The sequence below is a fragment of the Rana temporaria genome, chromosome 10 (assembly GCF_905171775.1).
Source record: "Rana temporaria chromosome 10, aRanTem1.1, whole genome shotgun sequence".
Classification (NCBI taxonomy): domain Eukaryota; kingdom Metazoa; phylum Chordata; class Amphibia; order Anura; family Ranidae; genus Rana; species Rana temporaria.
Genome location: NC_053498.1, coordinates 11,140,994 through 11,160,453, shown reverse-complemented (window position 1 = coordinate 11,160,453; position 19,460 = coordinate 11,140,994). Strand labels below are relative to the sequence as shown.

Below are 19,460 nucleotides of genomic sequence, written 5' to 3'. Positions count from 1 at the left end.
GTAAAAGTTTGACGCCATGCCACGAGCGGGCGCAATTTTTAAGCGTGTCATGTTGGGTATCCTTTTACTCGGCGTAACATTATCTTTCACAATATATAAAAAAATTGGGCAAAAATTATTGTTGTCTTATTTTTTAATTCAAAAAAGTGTTTTTTTTCCAAAAAAAGTGCGCTTGTAAGACCGCTGCGCAAATACGGTGTGACAAAAAGTATTGCAATGACTGCCATTTTATTCTCTAGGGTGTTAGAAAAAATATATATATATATAATGTTTGGGGGTTTTAAGTAATATTCTAGCAAAAAAAACTGTTTTAGTCTCGTAAACACTGAATCTGAAAAACAGGCTCAGTAACGAAGTGGTTAAAATACATGTGGTGAGAAGCAGTGCAATAGTTTGCAACACAAAGAAGACAGCTAAACAACTAAATAAAGAAATCATTTAATCAGCATGGAAGATGACTTAAAATCTCAGTTTCTTTGTCAGCCAGTAGGGGGCAGAAGCAGTGCATTTTTTAAGAAGGAATGCCATTAGTGACTTTTACACATAGAGGCATTTTCAGGGGTTTAAACCCAAAGGGGTAGATCCACATACAACGGCGCATTATTGCACTACGCCGCTGTAACTTACATTTTTTGGTTTGAATCCTCAACGAATTCGCGCCGTAAGTTACGGCGGCGTAGTGTATCTGTTGTGGCGGAATTCAAATAGGAGTGATGGGGGCGTGTTTTATGTCAATACGTCGTGACCCGACGTAAACAACGTTTTTTTGGAACTGCGCATGCGCCGTCCCTGGGGGTATCCCAGTGCGCATGCTTGAAGTTAAACCGAAACCCGGCAATGCTTACGACGGTGACGTCATTCTACGCAAATTCCTATTCACGAACGACTTGCGCAAACGATGTAAAAAATGCTAAATTGTACGCGGGAAGGACGGCCATACTTAACATTGAGTACGCCTCGGTATAACAGCTTTAACTATACGCCGGAAAAAGCCGAACGCAAACGACGGGGGAAAAAAGCGACGGGCCGACGTACGTTCGTGGATCGGCGTAAATAGCTCATTTGCATACTCGACGCGGATTTCGACGGGAAGGCCGCCGAAAAATTCCATCTTAGATCCAACGGCGTACTAAGACGTACGCCTGTCGGATCGATTCCCAGATGCCGCCGTATCTTGTTTTGAGGATTCAAAACAAAGATACGACGCTGGAAATTTAAAATTACGCCGGTGTATCAATAGATACGCCGGCGTAATCCTTTTGTGGATCTGCCCCAAAAAGGTTAATGTAATATATTGCAGCTTACTAGTCATTAGATATGGGAGCTGCATTCGTTTTATTCTTTACAGGCTTTTTTTCCTTTCATTTCACCTGGCGTTGTCACCCCAGGACAGCAACACGGAACATTTTGCCCTCTTCTTCTCTTCTTAAAGGAGGGGGAGGTGTCCTGTAGTCCAAGGGGAGAACTGAGCCAGCCTCATAAGACTGCTTGAGATCTCCGTACAGCAGGGGCAATGAGCACAGGAAGTTATCAGCTCGCTGGATTTCTGGCAGGATCAACAGGTATTTTTTTATTTTTTTTATTTACAGATATATCACAAAGCTTTGAACGGAATATTTAACAAATCAAAAGAGAGCAAATAAAAAAGTTTACAGTTGGGGTTTGCAGACTGTTTAATAATATTTGGTATTTATTTGGTACTTTTTGTTGTTGTGCAGGTTACTCCCTGACTTGTGTAGAATGTTCAGTTGCAGCGGACAAAATCTGCAACGGATCTTCCGAAGTCTGTTCATCCGGGAACTCTGTCTGCCTGTTAACCCGCGCAGTAAGCAAAATAGGTATGGCTATCCCAGAATCCTATCATGTTTTTTCTCAATAGAAGCAGTGTAAGTCAGGGCTGTCAGCTGCATGGGGGGCCCCTTCGCTTTCCCCAAAGCTACTGGTGCTTGAGCCCACGCTGCCCTGAAATTGGGGGCCCCCATGATGGCACTGAGAGTGATAGATACACAAGGGAGGCCGTCTGCCTCCTACCTACTTGATGTCTACACTGCACTGTCATCATTGTAGGGGCCCCAGAGCATTACTTTGCCCAGGGGCCCGTGGTGCTATTAAGACGGCCCTGGTGTAAGTACCTGAATTTGAGTTAGAATCAGCCTCTTGCTGTCCCTGTACAGCAGAGCTTAGACTGGCGGAGTGAGAAGCAACAAAGGGAGCCAATCAGTTGTGCTGCTGTGTTTATGTGATAGCAAAGACATGCTGATAGGAGTAAAGAGCAGAGTGACAGAGACAGAGTGGGTCAAGGCAGGCAGCAGGGAAAAGAGTAGTCAGGTCTGAGCAGAGGTTGAGGCAGGTGGCAAGCAAGAGAGTAGTTAGGTTTAGGCAGGCAGTGAGAGAGAGAGAGAGTAGACATTTCCAGGCAGGGGTCAAGGCAGGAGGCAAGCAAGAGAGTTGTTTTGTCTGAACAGAGGTCAAGGCAAGCGGCAAGCAAGTGAATAGGCAGGTCCAGGCAGGGGTCAAGGCAAATGGTATGTAAGAAAGCCAGAAAGTAGGAGGCCCAGGCAAGGGTCAAGGCAAGAAAGGTAGCTGGATCCGAACAGAGGTCCAGGCAGGTGGCAAGCAAGAGAGTAGGCAAGTGCAGTCAGGGGTCAAGGCAGGTGGCAGGCAAGAGAATAGGCAGGTCCAGGCAGAGGGTATGTAAGAGAATAGATGGGTCTGAACAAAGGTCTACACAGGCAGCAAGCCAGAGAGTAGGAGGTGCAGGCAGAGGTCAAGGCAGATGGCTGGTAAGTGAGTTTCTGGGCCCAAACAGAGGTCCAGGCAGGTGGCAAGCAAGAGAGTAGGCAAGTGCAGTCAGGGGTCAAGGCAGGCGGCAGGCAAGAGAATATGCAAGTCTAGGCAGGGGCCAAGGCAAAGGGTATGTAAAAGAACAGCTGGGTCCGTACAAACGTCTGCACAGGTAGCAACCAGAAAGTAGAAGCTCTATGCAGGGGTCAAGGCAGATGGCTCTTAAGAGAGCAGCTGGGCCCGAACAGAGGTCCAGGCAGGTTCCAAGCAAGAGAGTAGGCAAGTGCAGGTAGAGGTCAAGGCAGATGGTATGTAAGAGAATAGATGGGTCTGAACAAGCATCTGCACAGGCAGCAAGCCAAAGGGTAGAAGGTCCAGGCAGGGGTCAAGGCAGATGGCTATTAAGAAAGTAGCTGGTTCCGAACAGAGGTCCTGGCAGGTGGCAAGTAAGAGAGTAGGAAAGTTCAGACAGGGGTCAAGGCAGGCAGCAGGCAAGAGAATATGCAGGTCCAGGCAAGGGTCAAGGAAGATGAAATGTAAGAGAATATATGGGTCTGAACAAATGTCTTCACGGGCAGCAAGCCAGAGAGTAGGATGCCCAGGCAGGGGTCAAGGCAGATGGCTGGTAAGTGAGTAGCTGGGCCCAAACAGGGGTCCAGGAAGGTGCCAAGCAATAGAATAGGCAGGTCCAGGCAGGGGTCAAGGCAGAGGATATGTAAGAAAATAGCTGGGTCCGAACGTCTGCAAAGACAGCAAGCTAGAAAGTAGAAGGTTTATGCAGGGGTCAAGGCAGATGGCTGGGGCTGAACAGAGGTCTAAACAGGCAGGCCCATGCAGGGATGAAAGGCAGCAGGCAAGAGAATATCTGGGCCTGAACAGGGGTCCAGGCTGGATGGCAAGCAAGAGAGCAAACAGGCCCAGACAGGGGTCAAAGCAGGCAGCGGGCAAGAGAGTAGCTGGGCACGAACAGAGGTCTAGGCAGGCGCCAAGTAAGACAGTGGACAAGTGCAGGCAGGGATCAAGGCAGGCAGCAGGCAAGAGATTAGTTGAGCCTGAACAGAGGTCTAGACAGACATCAAACAAGACAGTAGGCAGGGAACAAAGCAGGCAGCAGGCACCGTTCAGAAATGCATGGAAAGGCCCGAGGGCAGCTCGGCTGACCTTGGCAAACCTTGGGAACAGAGTCTTTCCGAGGTCAGCCGAATGGTCCTCGGCCCTTTCTGGTCATTTCCGAGGCTCTCCGGCGCCCCCCACCTCTGGCCGCATGCAATATTTTTGCCATTGAAGTCAATGCGGAACAAATTATTTTTGTTTCCATTGACTTCAATGGGGAAACTCGCTTTGATATGCGAGTACTTTGGATTACGAGCATTCTCCTGTATTATGCTCGTAATCCGAGGTTCCACTGTATTGTAAAAGGTGACATAACACTCGATCTTTGGATTACAGTAAAGAACACACGTTCCTTTTCTTTTCTCCTATTCTCAAGGTGATATGGTGACTATGAATTTGTACATGAGACAATGTGGACCAAAAGAACTTTGTTCAAAGACTGGAAGTATAAGTCTCCCCAATGGCAGATATTTGACCAGCATCACCTGCTGTGACACCGACAATTGCACCCCTCCTGAGCCCATCCGTAAGTTTTAGGGGTTAATATTCGGATTAGGAGTTATTAGGGTTGGGGGTTAGGGGTTAATAGGGTTGGGGGTTAGGGGTTAATATTAGGGTTGGGGTTAGGGGTTAATATTAGGGTTAGGGGTTAATATCAGGCCCCGTACACACGACCAAACATGTATGCTGAAACTGGTCCGCGGGCCAGTTTCAGCATACATGTTCGGTCGTGTGTGGGCGCGAGCGGGCCGAATTCCAGCAAACATTTGCCCGCCGGGCCTTTTCCCAGCAGACAAATATTCCTGGACGTGTTTTAAAACCGTCCGCTGGAATCCTGCCCGCTCGGACATGTACGGTCGTCAGTACAGACCTACCGTACATGTCCGAGCGCCCGCCGTCCCTCGCATGCGTCGAATGACTTCGACGCATGCGTGGAAGCCTTTAAATGGCAGGCCCGCCCACGTCGCCGCGGCGACGACGCGGACACGCCCCCCGCGTATTGTTTACGCGCGGACTTCTGTACGATGGTTAGTACAGCCATCGTACAGAAGCCCTCTGGCAGACATGTACGGTGAAAACGGTCCGACGGACCGGTTTCATCGTACATGTTTGTTCGTTAGTACCCGGCCTCAGGGTTAGGGGTTAATATTAGGGTTAGGGGTTAACATTAGGGTTGGGTTAGGGGTTAATCTTAGGGTTGGGGGTTAGGGGTTAATATTAGGGTTGGGGGTTAGGGGTTAATATTAGGGTTAGGGGGTTAGGATTAGGGTCTGAGGTTAGGTTGAGGGGCTATTATTAGGGTTAAGATTAGGGGTAATACTACAAATTAGGGATAGAGTTAGGGGTTAAGATTAGATTTAGGGTTTAGGATTAGGGGTTTGAGGTTACTATTAGGGTTAAGATTAGAATTAGTAAAATTACAAAATTATTATTAGGGTTATTTTATTTATTTATGATTATTATTTAGTTAGGTTAAGGGTTATGTGTAGGGTTGAGGGTTAAGGTTTAGAGGGTAATATTTGGGTTAGGATTAGGGTTTGAGGTTAGGGTTAGGGGTTATTATTATGGTTAAGATTAGAATTAGTAATACTATGGATTATTAATTGTTATTACTTAGGGGTTGGGGTTATAGTTATTTTATTTATGTATTTATGATTATTATTTAGTTAGGTTAGGGTTAGGGTTTTTTTCTCAGGAAATCTGTGGAAAACCTCTGTGTAACTAATGGGTCCAATCCATGGAAATCCAGGGAAAACTGCACGCCTAGACTCCGAATAGTCGATCAAAATACCATCCTAAATTCCCGTACTCAGGGTTCCGGTGGATAATGAATTCCTGGTGGGCGCTTTTATCTCAGCTCTGAAGGGAGACAGTCATAGAGAGGGAGGAAATACGACTTCTGTATAAAACGTATGTGTGATTTTCTTCTTCTCCGTTAGTTCCCGAAGTCTCGACAGAAAAGAACGGCATGAAATGCCCTTCCTGCTTCGTTCCAAATGCCAAGTCATGTGCCAAAGTAGTGTCCACGGATTGTATTGGAAATGAGACGATATGTATAACTCAGCTAACCAATCTTAAAGGTAGGTGCCGATACCTCCTTCTCCTAATTTCTTATTCACATGCAATTAGGGCCGCTTTTAATATTGATTGGACCCTGGGCAAACATTTTATGGGCCCTCTCAAATCAACTATTTTCAGGCAGTGTAGGCTCAAGGGGCAGCTGCTTTGGGCCCCACAACAAAGACTGGGCCCGGGGCAGCTGCCCCTTTTCCCCGCCTTAAAGACGGCCCTGCATGCAATGTGCCTTTGGGTTTGCTTTAACCACTTGCCCCCTGCCAATGACATATTGACGGCGGCAAAGTGGTTGTAGAATCCTGACTGGACGTCATATGACGTCCTCAGGATTCTGAGCCGCTGCGCGCCCCCGGGGGCGCGCAACGCGGCGATCGTTGTTGCGGGGTGTCAGTCTGACACCCCGCAACACCGATCTTGGTAAAGAGTCTCTCACGGAGACTCTTTACCACGTGATCAGCCGCGTCCAATCACGGCTGATCACGATGTAAACAGGAAGAGCCGTTGATGGCTCTTCCTCACTCGCGTCTGACAGACGCGAGTAGAGGAGAGCCGGTCGGCGGCTCTCCTGACAGGGGGGGTTCGCACTGATTGTTTATCAGCGCAGCCCCCCCTCGGATCGCCAAACTGGACCACCAGGGAAGCCCACCCTGGACCACCAGGGAAGGGCAAACTAAAAAAAAATCTGGGAAAAAAAGAAGTCTGAAAAAAAGCATTAAAAAAAAAAGATGCCAATCAGTGCCCACAAATGGGCACTGACTGGCAACATAGGTAAATCAGTGCCGCCCCACAGTGTCCATCAGTGCCACCCCACAGTGTCCATCAGTGCCACCCCACAGTGCCCATCCATGCCCAGTGCCCACCTATCAGTGCCCATCTGTGCCACCCATAAGTATCCATCTGTGCCACCCATGAGTGCCCATCTGTGCCGCCCATGAGTGCCCAGTGCCACCCATGAGTGCCCATTAGTGCCGCCCATGAGTGCCCATCAGTGCCGCCCATGAGTGCCCATCAGTGCCGCCTATGTGTGCCCATCAGTGCTGCCTATGTGTGCCCATCAGTGCCACCTTATCTGTGCCCGTCAGTACTACCTCATCGATGTCCATCAGTGCCATCTCATCAGTGCCGCCATATCAGTGCCCGTAATTGAAAGAGAAAACTTACTTATTTACAAAAAAATTAACAGAAAAAAAAAAAACGTATTTTTTTTTCAAAATTTTCAGTCTTTTTTTAGTTGTTGCGCAAAAGAAAAAAAATCGCAGAGGTGATCAAATACCACCAAAATAAAGCTCTATTTGTGGGGAAAAAAGGACGCCAATTTTGTTTGGGTACAGTGTAGCATGACCGCGCAATTGCCATTCAAAGTGCGACAGTGCTGAAAGCTGAAAATTGGCCTGGGCGGGAAGGTGCGTAAGTGCCCGGTATGGAAGTGGTTAAACAATGACTACTCCAGGAAGAGTTGATCTTCTTGCACAGCCTCCTCCTCCTTCATTGCTTGCCCTAGCCCTATCTTTATCTGGGAGTGTCTAATTACTTTATGTGCTGGCCCAGCTCCTTTGCACCCCTCCCCCCCTTCCACTTCCTAGATATCTCTAGTGAGGGGAGGAATGAAGGAAAATTCTTTCAAATGAGAAAAATAAATAAAGAATAGCTGGTTCTATTCTGTTCGAAATTCGAATTTTGGAAGTCGGTTATATTCTTTTATTTTCTATCCAATTCTTTTCTTTTCTATTATTTTCTAGTCTATTCTCTTGAATTCTATTACTTTATTTTCTATTCTATTTTATTCTATTCTTTTACTTTCTATCTATTCTGTTCTGTTTAACCACTTAAGACCCGGCCCATTATGCAGGTTAAGGACCTTGCCCCTTTTTGCGATTCGGCACTGCGTCGCTTTAACTGACAATTGTGCGCTCTTGCGACGTGGCTCCCAAACAAAATTGGCTTCTTTTTTTCCCCACAAATAGAGCTTTCTTTTGGTGGTATTTGATCACCTCTGCGGTTTTTTATTTTTAGCGCTCTAAACAAAAATAGAGCGACAATTTTGAAAAAAATTCAATATTTTTTACTTTTTGCTATAATAAATATCCCCCAAAAACATATAAAACATTTTTTTTCCCTCAGTTTAGGCCGATACGTATTCTTCTACCTATGTTTGGTAAAAAAAAATCGCAATAAGCGTTTATGGATTGGTTTGCGCAAAATTTATAGCGTTTACAAAATAGGAGATCGTTTTATTGCATTTTGATTAATAATTAATTTTTTTACTACTAATGGCGGCGATCAGCGATTTTTTTTTTCGTGACTGCAACATTATGACGGACACATCGGACACTTTTGACACATTTTTGGGGACCATTGGCAAAGTGCTGTAAAAATGCACTGATTACTGTGAAAATTACAATTGCAGTTTAGGAGTTAACCACTAGGGGGCGCTGTAGGGGTTAAGTGTGACCTCATATGTGTTTCTAACTGTAGGGGGGCGGGGCTGGACGTGTGACGTCAGCAATCGTCTTTCCCTACAACAAATGTCCTTATTTCTTCTGAGAAATCCTCACTTCCTGTTCTTCTGTCTGTAACTCCACACAGTAATGCGAGGCTTTCTCCCTGGTGTGGAGTGTCGTGCTCGCCCCCTCCCTTGGACTACAGGAGAGTCAGGACGCTCTCTACGTTGCAGATAGAGAAAGGAGCTGTGTGTTAGAGGGCGTCCTGACTCTCCTGTGGTCCAAGGGAGGGGGCGAGCATGACACTCCACACCAGGGAGAAAGCCTTGCATTACTGTGTGTAGTTACAGACAGAAGAACAGGAAGTGAGGATTTCTCAGAAGAAATAAGGACATTTAAAAGCAAAATGGAAGGATGAGGTAAGTGAAGGAGGACTGCACTAAGGTAAAGGAAAGCTATTTAGCGCCCTTACACATTGGTGCGTTTTTGCCGCGTTTTTGCAGTAAAAATAGCGGTATTAAAACGCTCCCCATGCCCCTCTCCATTGAAATGAATTAAAAACGTGGTAAAACGCGGTGTTTTACCGCGATTTTAACGCTCCGTTTTTACAGCATTTTTTAATTAATTTCAATGGAGGGGGCATGGGGAGCGTTTTATGGGTGTTTTAATAGCGCTATTTTTACCGCGAAAACACGGGAAAAACGCACCAGTGTGAAAGGGCCCTTAGGAAAAAAAAAATCGTACCTTTACAACCCCTTTAATAACCCTACTATAAAGACAAGTTGATTCAATAAGGTTATATCTATATCTTTATCTTTCATTCCACAGGGCCTGTACCTTCCTCAACAATAGCGCGCGGCTGCGCCACCAAACAGTTGTGTGACCCAGTCCACCAAGTGTGGCACATGAACAAGTCGGTTGTGGATTTAAAAAATATTTGTGAGAATGGCGGCAATCACCTTCACGAAAATGTTCTCGCGCTGATCTTTTCTATTTCTGTCCTTTTGAAACTCCTGTGTTAAATGCAAATTCAGCGCGCACTCCATACATAATGGCGGCACACAGGAAGGCTTGAGATGTATATATTGTGCTTGTGTTCAATGACATTTTATAAATTTTGGTTGCAAAATGTATTTAGTTAGACTGGGTGTGCATTTTCACATGAGAGTAATCAGGAGGCTGGGAAGTACATTGGCACTGGATCATTTTGCTAAATGCATCACATTTTCTTGCAACTCTTAAGACTTCAGGTTACTTAACCACTTGCTTACTGGGCACATAAACCCCCTTCGTGCCCAGGCGAAATTTCAGCTTCCGGGAATGCGTCGCTTTAACTGACATTTGCGCGGTCGTGCGACGTGGCTCCCAAACAAAATTGGCGTCCTTTTTTCCCCACAAATAGAGCTTTCTTTTGGTGGTATTTGATCACCTCTGCGGTTTTTATTTTTTGCGCTATAAACAAAAATAGAGCGACAATTTTGAAACAAAATGCAATATTTTTTTACTTTTTGCTAAAATAAATATCCCCCAAAAATATATATATTAAAAAAAAATTCCTCAGTTTAGGCCGATACGTATTCTTCTACCTATTTTTGGTAAAAAAAATCGCAATAATCGTTTATCGGTTGGTTTGCGCAAAATTTATAGCGTTTACAAAATTGGGGATAGTTTTATTGCATTTTTTTTTTTTTACTACTAATGTCGGCGATCAGCGATTTTTTTCGTGACTGCGACATTATGGCGGACACTTCGGACAATTTTGACACATTTTTGGGACCATTGTCATTTTCTCAGCAAAAAATGCATTTAAATTGCATTCTTTATTGTGAAAATGACAGTTGCAGTTTGGGAGTTAAACACAGGGGGCGCTGTAACATTTAGTGTTCACCTAGTGTGTGTTTACTACTGTAGGGGGGTGTGGCTGTAGGACTGACGTCATCGATCGAGTCTCCCCTATAAAAGGGATCACACGATTGATGCGCCGCCATAGTGAAGCACGGGGAAGCCGTTTTTACACACGGCTCTCCCCGTTCTTCAGCTCCGGGGAGCGATCGCGATGGGGCGGCTAGAAACGAATAGCCGCTCCGTCGTCCCGGATCGCTTCCCGAGGCTTACCGACCGCCGCATGTAGCGGGGGGGGGGGTCCCGATCAGACCCCCCACCCGCTAGAAGGCAGGGACGTACAGGTACGCCAATGTGCCTGTACGTGCCATTCTGCCGACGTATATGTACATGAGGAGGTCGGCAAGTGGTTAAAGGGACACTAAAGGTTCCCGTTTAAAAAAAAAAAAATAACAAACATGTCATACTTGCCTCCACTGCGCAGCTCGTTTTGCACAGAGTGGCGCCCCGATCCACGTCTTCTGGGGTCCCTTGGCGACTGTCTCGGCCCCTCCCCGCATCAGCTAACCCCCTTCATGGGAAGCTCTCTACCAAGGGGGTTAGCTTGCGGGCGCTCTCCCGTAATACAGCCGGCAGCCATAGCCGCAGGCTGTATCACTCGGCCCCCGTCATTGATTTGAAGTACAGCAGCGGGAGCCAATGGCTGCACTGCTATCAATCAACCAATGAATGAGCCGAGAAGCCAACGCATTCACGGTGCGGGACTTTCGAGGGGTCAGGTAAGTAAACGGCGGGGGGGGTCATCCGCTGACACCCGCAATCTCATAGGGACTCAATGTATTTATTTTTTTCATCCGCAAACGGATGGATGAAAAAGCGGACATAGGGTCCGCAGGTGTGAAAGGGGCCTTAGAAGCACCACAGAGTCGGAACCACTTGCCCCATGTATAAGTAAGCACACAGCATTCAGCTTCCTTCACTAAGTACAATAAAGATGCCCCCGTTAATATGAATATGGAAAACTAAAAAGGTTGGGACTTTACATGAGGCGCAGGGCATTAGCCGAGCACGTCCATCCCCGGCAACTTTGACAGAAAAAGACAAGGGTCTTTAATATACCAGTCTCTACCAATGTCTCATTCTATAGCTCTTCCCAGTCGGGCACGCTACCAGATGATAAACATATTCCAAGGCAGGGATGGACTGGCCATTGGGACTACAGGGAGTTTCCCAGTGGGCCGATGGCTCAGTGGGCCGGCTTCAGTGACAGCGGACTGCTGCCCCCCTCCGCTCCTCTGTCTCTCCCTTCCCGCAGCGCTCACCTAGGGGGCAACAGAGAAGCTTGGGGAGGACCAGAGAAGCAGGGGGGACGACAGAGGAGCATGGGGGAGGGGACAGACAGCTGATTCAACAGCTATGGCCTGGGAGTTTCTCACTTCTGCCTAATCTTGTCCCATAAGGGGGGCACCGAACTGATTCTTTGCCCCGGGTGAAATAATGTCTAGCTTCCCCACTGGTACTGCCTATAAGAGTACCAGTACCAGCCTTTCTACTCTAATAAAGTAGAATGGCTAGTGAAGGGGGAGAGGGGGCTTGGGTGGCTGGGGGGGGGGGGGGGTGCGGGAGTTGTCCGGCCGCCATGGGAGAGACCTGTCAAAGTGGGCCAGTCTGGAAGAAGTCCAGGGCCAACTTTTTGTCCCAGTCCAGCCCTGTTCCAAGGTGTACTAGTACTCATTTCAGAGGACCCTTAGCCCGGCCTAAAAGGCCTTTTGCATCTAACTTACAGCCCACAATAGAACCTAAAGGAGTTAGGGCAACTGCAGCTGGTCCTTCTGGATGTTGAACTACCTCACTCGGTGTTGGCGGTGTGCTCAGGCCCCTTGGCAGTTGCTGGCCACATCCAAAGAGCTTTGGGGTGTTTGGCTTCCATGAATTAACTCACAAGGCCCCTCCTATCCTGGAATTTACAGTATATGGGCACTAACTCCACTTCACCGATGTTTCCATCGGCTCTCGAGTGCTGCCGCCGCCATTCGCAGTAAGGTACCCAAGTAGTGAAGCCTTTCAGCTTCACAGCCAATTCCCTACTGCGCACGCACGAAGCGCGCTGCACTTTCTGAATGGCCCAGCGGCGAGGGAAGAAGGAGGGGGGCCAACTTCCGAGTGATCTTGCCTCAGCGAGATCTGTCGGAAGTAGGGACGGGTACCTGTCAAGAACAGGTACCCAATCCCCCCCCAAAAGGTGCCAAACGTGGCAGCGGAGGGGGGAGGAGGCTGATAGGCGGAGCATCCACTTTTAGGTGGAGCTTTGCTTTAATTACATCATTCTCTCTGCAATACTATATTAGGAACAGGGCCACCTAGTGGCAGACAAGCTAAATGCATCTGCCAACAAGTACCCTGGACCTCACACTGCAGGTGAAGCTATCAGTACAGGAGTGCTTAGGCAACCTCATATACCAGGAAGCGCTCTTCTATTTTTCTGGAGGAATTTAAGACAAAATTAGATTTTCAGGGCACTGCTTAGCCCAAATTACCTTTTCTAGATGACCCCTGTAAGATAGGAAGTCTTCCTTTTTTGGGGTTCAAGTCCACTTTAAAGCACCTTGGTAGCTAGAGTTAAAAACTAATAAATTACTGCTTTTGTTAAAGAAAATAATTACTACTCACATGTTCTGCAATACATAAGCAGAAAAAAATAAAAAGGACACTGGCCTTCAAAAATAGGTATTACTTTATTGAGCATTAAAATGTAAACAATACTCACAAACAGTAGACATATTAAAATGATAACCAAACAACATGCTGCAAACAATCCCAAAGTACTCCACTGTAGGTTTCTCACCATCACTGCACCAACAGCAGGATGTCAGCTCCAAACAGTCCATGAGACTATGGGCCAGATTCACGTAGAATTGCGGTGGCGTAACGTATCGTAGATACGTTACACCGCCGCAAGTTTTCATCGCAAGTGCCTGATTCACAGAGCACTCGCAATGAAAACCTACGCTGGCAGCCTCCGGCTTAAGCACGCGTAATTTTAATTGGACGTGTGCCATTTAAATTAGGCGCGCTCCCGCGCCGGACCTACTGCGCATGCTCCGTTTCAAAATTCCCGCCGTGCTTTGCGCGCAGTGACGTCATTTTTTCGAACGGCGATGCGCGTAGCGTAATTCCGTATTCCCGGACGGCTTACGCAAACGACGTTAATTTTTAAATTTCGACGCGGGAACGACGGCCATACTTTATACAGCAATACGATTGCTGTGTAAAGTTAAGGCACCAAAAACGACGACTAACTTTGCGACGGGAAACTAGACTAGCGGCGACGTAGCGAACGTGAAAATCCGTTGTGGATCGCCGTAACTCCTAATTTGCATACTCGATGCTGGTTTACGACGCGAACTCCCCCCAGCGGCGGCCGCGGTACTGCATCCTAAGATCCGACAGTGTAAAACAATTACACCTGTCGGATCTTAGGGATATCTATGCGTAACTGATTCTATGAATCGGTCGCATAGATACTCTGAGAGATACGACGGAGTATCTGAGATACTCTGTCGTATTTCAGCTGTGAATCTGGCCCTATGACTCTATGACTAAGCACTGTATGGAGCGAAACGCGTAAGCAGGTGGATTTGCCTTGATTTGGGCAACTAATTAACTTACCTTAGACTTTGAAGTCAAGTGGCTCCATTTCTGTTCTTTGTAATAAAATCAAGCCATATAAATGGGAAGGATGGACCACCAACAGCTGCCACCAGCATTCAATAGAATGGCTGTGAAAACCCTGATGCGTTTCTGGGACCCTATCCCCTTTCCTCAGAGCAACCCGCAGACATAAACTTTCTTCTCTCTTGGAGATCTATGGCATTCAAGAAACCCCCCCCCTGAGTTCTGCTGTGGTTTCATCTGCTTACTCCTGCATACCTATAGGATGCTGTTGTGATGTAGAGGCCAGAGGATTGAGTTATGGCACCCAGCAAGGAGCACAAGCATCTGCATGCCCACACATATGTTAGATGCTAAATACATTGCAGCCACTGTAACTCCTCAATAGTACAAAGATTGCATGAGGGGCAGGACATGTGAATATTATATCTCTCTTTATAGGGTGCAGTTTTTTCTTATTTTTTTTTAGAGTCACTCTAAATATTCCCATTGGGCCAGATTCACAAAGGAGATACGACGGAGTATCTCAGATACTCCGTCGTATCTCTCAGAGTATCTATGCGACTGATTCATAGAATCAGTTACGCATAGATATCCCTAAGATCCGACAGGTGTAATTGTTTTACACTGTCGGATCTTAGGATGCAGTACCGCGGCCGCCGCTGGGGGGAGTTTGCGTCGTAAAACCAGCGTCGGGTATGCAAATTAGGAGTTACGGCGATCCACAATGGTTTTTCATGTTTGCTAGTCTAGTTTCCCATCGCAAAGTTAGTCGTCGTTTTGGGTGCCCTAACTTTACACAGCACACGTATGTGCTGTATAAAGTATGGCCGTCGTTCCCGCGTCGAAATTTAAAAATTCACATAGTTTGCGTAAGACGTCCGGGAATACGGAAGTACGCTACGCACGTCGTCGTTCGAAAAAATGACGTCAGTTCGTGCAAAGCACGGCGGGAATTTTGAAACGGAGCATGCGCAGTAGGTCCGGCGCGGGAGCGCGCCTAATTTAAATGGCACACGCCCCTTTAAATTACGCGGGCTTACGCCGTAGGCCGCCGGCGTAGGTTTTCATTGCAAGTGCTTTGTGAATCAGGCACTTGCGATGAAAACTTGCGGCGGTGTAACGTATCTACGATACGTTACGCCGCCGCATTTCTACATGAATCTGGCCCATTATGTTTAGGTCTTATGTCAAAAAGATATTTGCATAGCTACATGATAAAGATAACACACTGTATAATATAGTACAAGTTATGCAAAGTAATCAGCTATGACCCTATAAGCCTGATAGGTGAGCGAGACATTGCATGAAATGAATAAATGGTTTGGGTGGGGTTCTGTTTGATCCCATTGCTGTACCTAATTATTATACTCTATGCAAAAGTTCATTGAACAGAAAAAAACTTTTTGAAAATAATAAACGTTTTGTTAACCAAACAAAGGAATCCTTCCACTGTAATATTTTTGTGAGTTTTCATGTCTATGTTAGTAGTAATGCTAAATCTTATGAATTTGTATGCGTATATTAAAACGTATATTAAAACTATTCAAGGTAAATCATGTGACGTTATACACATTGCATTGTGAATGTAAATCAATCATAAACCCCACTGTCAGTTTTTGTATAATTTACCTCCTTTAGCTTTATACACTGGGGGGCCAGATTCAGATAGAGATACGACGGCGTACCTCCTGATACGCCGTCGTATCTCTGAATTCCGTCCGTCGTATCTATGCGACTGATTCATAGAATCAGTTACGCATAGATCTCCCTAAGATCCGCCAGGTGTAAGTGACTTACACCGTCGGATCTTAGGCTGCAATCTCGCGCTGGCCGCTAGGTGGCGCTTCCGTTTGTTTACGCGACAAATATGCAAATGAGGAGTTACGCCGATTCAGAAACGAACGCCCGCCCGGCGCTTTTTTTTTTTACGACGTTTGCGTTCGGCTTTTTCCGGCGGATAGTTACCCCTGCTATATGCGGCCTATCCTATGTTAAGTATGGCCGTCGTCCCCGGGTCGAATTTAGATTTTTTTACGTCGTTTGCGTAAGTCGGTCGCGAATATGGATGGATGTAATTTACGTTAACGTCGAAACCAATGACGTCCTTGCGACGTCATTTGGAGCAATACACGCTGGGATATTTTACGGACGGCGCATGCGCCGCTCAACTAAAACGTCAAAAACGCGGGGTCAACATAAATTTAAATAAAACACGCCCCCTACACCCCCATTTGAATTACGCGGCCTTACGCCGCAACACATATGCTACGCCGCTCTAATTTGTGAATAAAGAACTTGCGCCCAAAGTTAGAGCGGTGTAACGTATCGGAGACACGTTACGTGGGCCGGACAGATGCGCCAATGTATCTGAATCCGGCCCCCTGTTTCTGTGTCTGCGATGTCACTCCTCCTCCTGGCTGAATATCTAAGTTCTCTGACTTCTTGTTTCCAATGCCAGTCCTGATACCACACGTCCCACGATACTTTGAGCCTCTATAGTTTCAGGAGTTCAGGGAGTTGATGTGTCATGCCTCCTCCTCAATCGTTCCTGTCTTGCAGCATGCCAGAGAATAATGGCTTACTGCAAGACTGCAGAGGAAGGGCTATGGGAGGTTATTATGAAGGTGTTTCCTTCATATGTAAATTAATCACTTGCAGCCCACCCATTGGCAAAGTGGTTGTGTTATCCTGACCAGACATCATATGATGTCCGCAGGATACCAAGACGCTGCGTGCCCCTGGAGGTGCGCATCGTGGCAATCGGTGGTGCGGTGTGTCAGTCCGACACACCGCAACTCCGATCTAGGTAAAGAGTCTCTGACGGAGACTCTTTACCACGTGATCAGCCGTGTCCAATCACAGCTGATCACGAGTTAAACAGGAAGAGACGTTGATCAGGTTTTCCTCACTCTTGTCTGAGAGCCAATCGACTGCTCTCCTGACCAGGGGGGGGGTCTGTGCTTATTGTTTATCAGTGCAGCCCCCCGCAGATACCCACCCAGGACCACCAGGGATGCCACCAGACCACCAGGGATGGCCACCAGGGATTCTCACAAAAGGTATGCCACCCTGGACCACCAGGGAGATGGCAATCAGTGCCCAGGCAGATGGAAATCAGTGCCCATTAACGATGCCTGCCAGTGCCATCAGTGATCGCTATAAGTGCCATCTATCAGTGACCAGCATCCGGTTGGAGGAAAACCACTTGGCCTTCAGGAGAAGGATCAAAACCCATCTCTTTTGAGGGCCCAGGGAATGGATACCAAGCGCCCAGAGGCGGTTCAGTTCGCATGTGTTGCGCTATATAAGTTTCTCACTCACTCACGTGTATCAGCAGTGCCGCCTATCAGTGCCCAGCAGTCTTTTTAGGGATGTCTCTACCAGCTTTGCACATCTAGAGAGGGACATTTCTGCCCATTCTTCTTCTTTTCTGCAAAATAACTCAAGCTCTGTCAGATTGGATGGACAGCGTCTGTGATCAGCTATTTTCAAGTCTTGCCACAGATTCTCAATGTGATTTAAGTCTGGACTTGATTGGGCCATTCTAACACATGAATATGCTTTGATCTAAACCATTCCATTGTAGCTCTGGCTGTATGTTTAGGGTTGTTGTTCTGCTGGAAGGTAAACCTTCATCCCAGGTTCAAGTATTTTGTAGGCTCTAACATGTTTTCTTCTAAGACTGTCCTGTATTTGGCTCCATCCATCTTCCCATCAACTCTGAGCATCTTCCCTGTCCCTGCTGAAGGAAAGCATTCCCACCACATGATGCTGCCACCACCATGTTTCACGGTGAGGATGGTGTGTTCAGGGTGATGTGCAGTGTTAGTTTTCCGCCACACATAGCATTTTGTTTTTAGGCCAAAAAGCTTAATTTTGGTCTCATGTGACCAGAGCACCTTCTTCCACATGTTTGCTGTGTCCCCTCCCCCACATGGCTTCTCACAAACTGCAAACAGGACTTCTTATGTCTTTCTTCTTGTCACTCTTCCATAAAGGGCAGATTTGTGGAGAGACCACTAATAGTTGTCCTGTGGACAGATTCTCCCACCTGAGCTGTGGATCTCTGCAGCTCCTCCAGAGTTACCATGGGCCTCTTGGCTGCTTCTCTGATGAATGCTCTCCTTGCCCGGCCCGGTCAGTTTAGGTGGACGGCCATGTCTTGGTAGGTTTGCAGTTGTGCCATACTAGTCTTTCCATTTTTAGATGATGGATCGATCAGAGCTCGGCGAGATGTTCAAAGCTTGGGATACTTTGTTATTACCTAACCCTGCTTTATACTTCTCCACAACTTTATCCCTGACCTGTCTGATGTGTTCCTTGGTCTTCATGATGCTGTTTGTTCACTATGGTTCCCTGACAAACCTCGGAGGGCTTCACAGAACAGCTTTATTTATACTGAGATTAAATTACACACAGGTGGACTCTATTTACTAATTAGCTGACTTATGAAGGCAATTGGTTCCACTAGATTTTAGTTGGGGGTATCAGAGTAAAGGGGGCTGAATACAAATGCCCCCCCCCCCAACACTTTTCAGATATTTATTTGTAAAAAATGTTGAAAACCATTTATCATTTTCCTTCCACTTCACAATTATGTGACACTTTGTGTTGGTCCATCACATAAAATCCAAATAAAATACATTTACGTTTTTGGTTGTAACATGATAAAATGTGGAAAATGTCAAGGGGTATGAATACTTTTTCAAGGCACTGTATATATAAAATGCAGAAATGCAAACCATAATAAACGACTGTTCGCCTGGAGTTCAGCTTTTCTATGAATGCTAAACCAAAAAAGGATAAAGTGCATATCCATGGGCCCAGATTCAAGAAGCACTTGCGCCCGCGCAACCATAGGTTGCGCGGCGCAAGGGCTTACTTGCTCCGGTGTAACGAGTGCCCCTGATTCAGGAACCTCGTTACACCGAATGCAGCCTAGGATGTGACAGACATAAGCCTCCTTATGCCTTCACATCCCAGGCTGCATTCTTGCGTTGGCCGCTAGGGGGCGCGGCCATTGTGATCGGCGTATAGTATGCAAATTGCATACTACCACCGATTCACAAAAGTTGCGCGGGCCCTGCGCACGCAAGGTACGGAGTTTCCGTACGGCAACTTTAGCGCAAGTTTGCTCCTGCTAATAGCAGGCGCAACCAATGCTAAAGTATAGCTGCGCTTCCCGCTCGTGAAATTTTAATTTCACGTCGTTTACGTAAGTGATTCGTGAATGGCGCTGGACGCCATTCACGTTCACTTAGAAGCAAATGACGTCCTTGCGACGTCATTTGCCGCAATGCACGTCGGGAAAGTTTCCCGACGGAGCATGCGCTGTTCGCTCGGCGCGGGAGCGCGCCTAATTTAAATGATTCCCGCCCCCGGCGGGATCATTTACATTAGGCACCCTTACGCAGGGCTAATTAGCATAGCGCCCGCGCAATTTACGGAGCTACTGCTCCGTGAATCACTGGGCAAATCGAAATATTTGCGTGGGCGCAGAGAAAAATATTTGCTCTTTGCCCACGCAAA

The 19,460-nt window shown here is 46.9% G+C and overlaps 1 protein-coding gene across 1 annotated transcript in view; it reads left to right on the top strand.

Annotated features, from left to right (window-relative positions):
• Positions 1 to 9,739, top strand: part of LOC120916308 (phospholipase A2 inhibitor and Ly6/PLAUR domain-containing protein-like) — a 32,484-nt gene extending 22,745 nt beyond the window's left edge. Inside the window, exons 2-5 of the mRNA XM_040327212.1 lie at positions 1,719 to 1,838; positions 4,274 to 4,423; positions 5,838 to 5,978; positions 9,243 to 9,739. Coding sequence (XP_040183146.1) covers positions 1,719 to 1,838; positions 4,274 to 4,423; positions 5,838 to 5,978; positions 9,243 to 9,436 — 605 coding nt within the window. The 3' untranslated portion in view covers positions 9,437 to 9,739. The remainder of the gene's footprint in view (positions 1 to 1,718; positions 1,839 to 4,273; positions 4,424 to 5,837; positions 5,979 to 9,242) is intronic.
• The last annotated feature ends 9,721 nt before the right edge of the window (positions 9,740 to 19,460 follow it).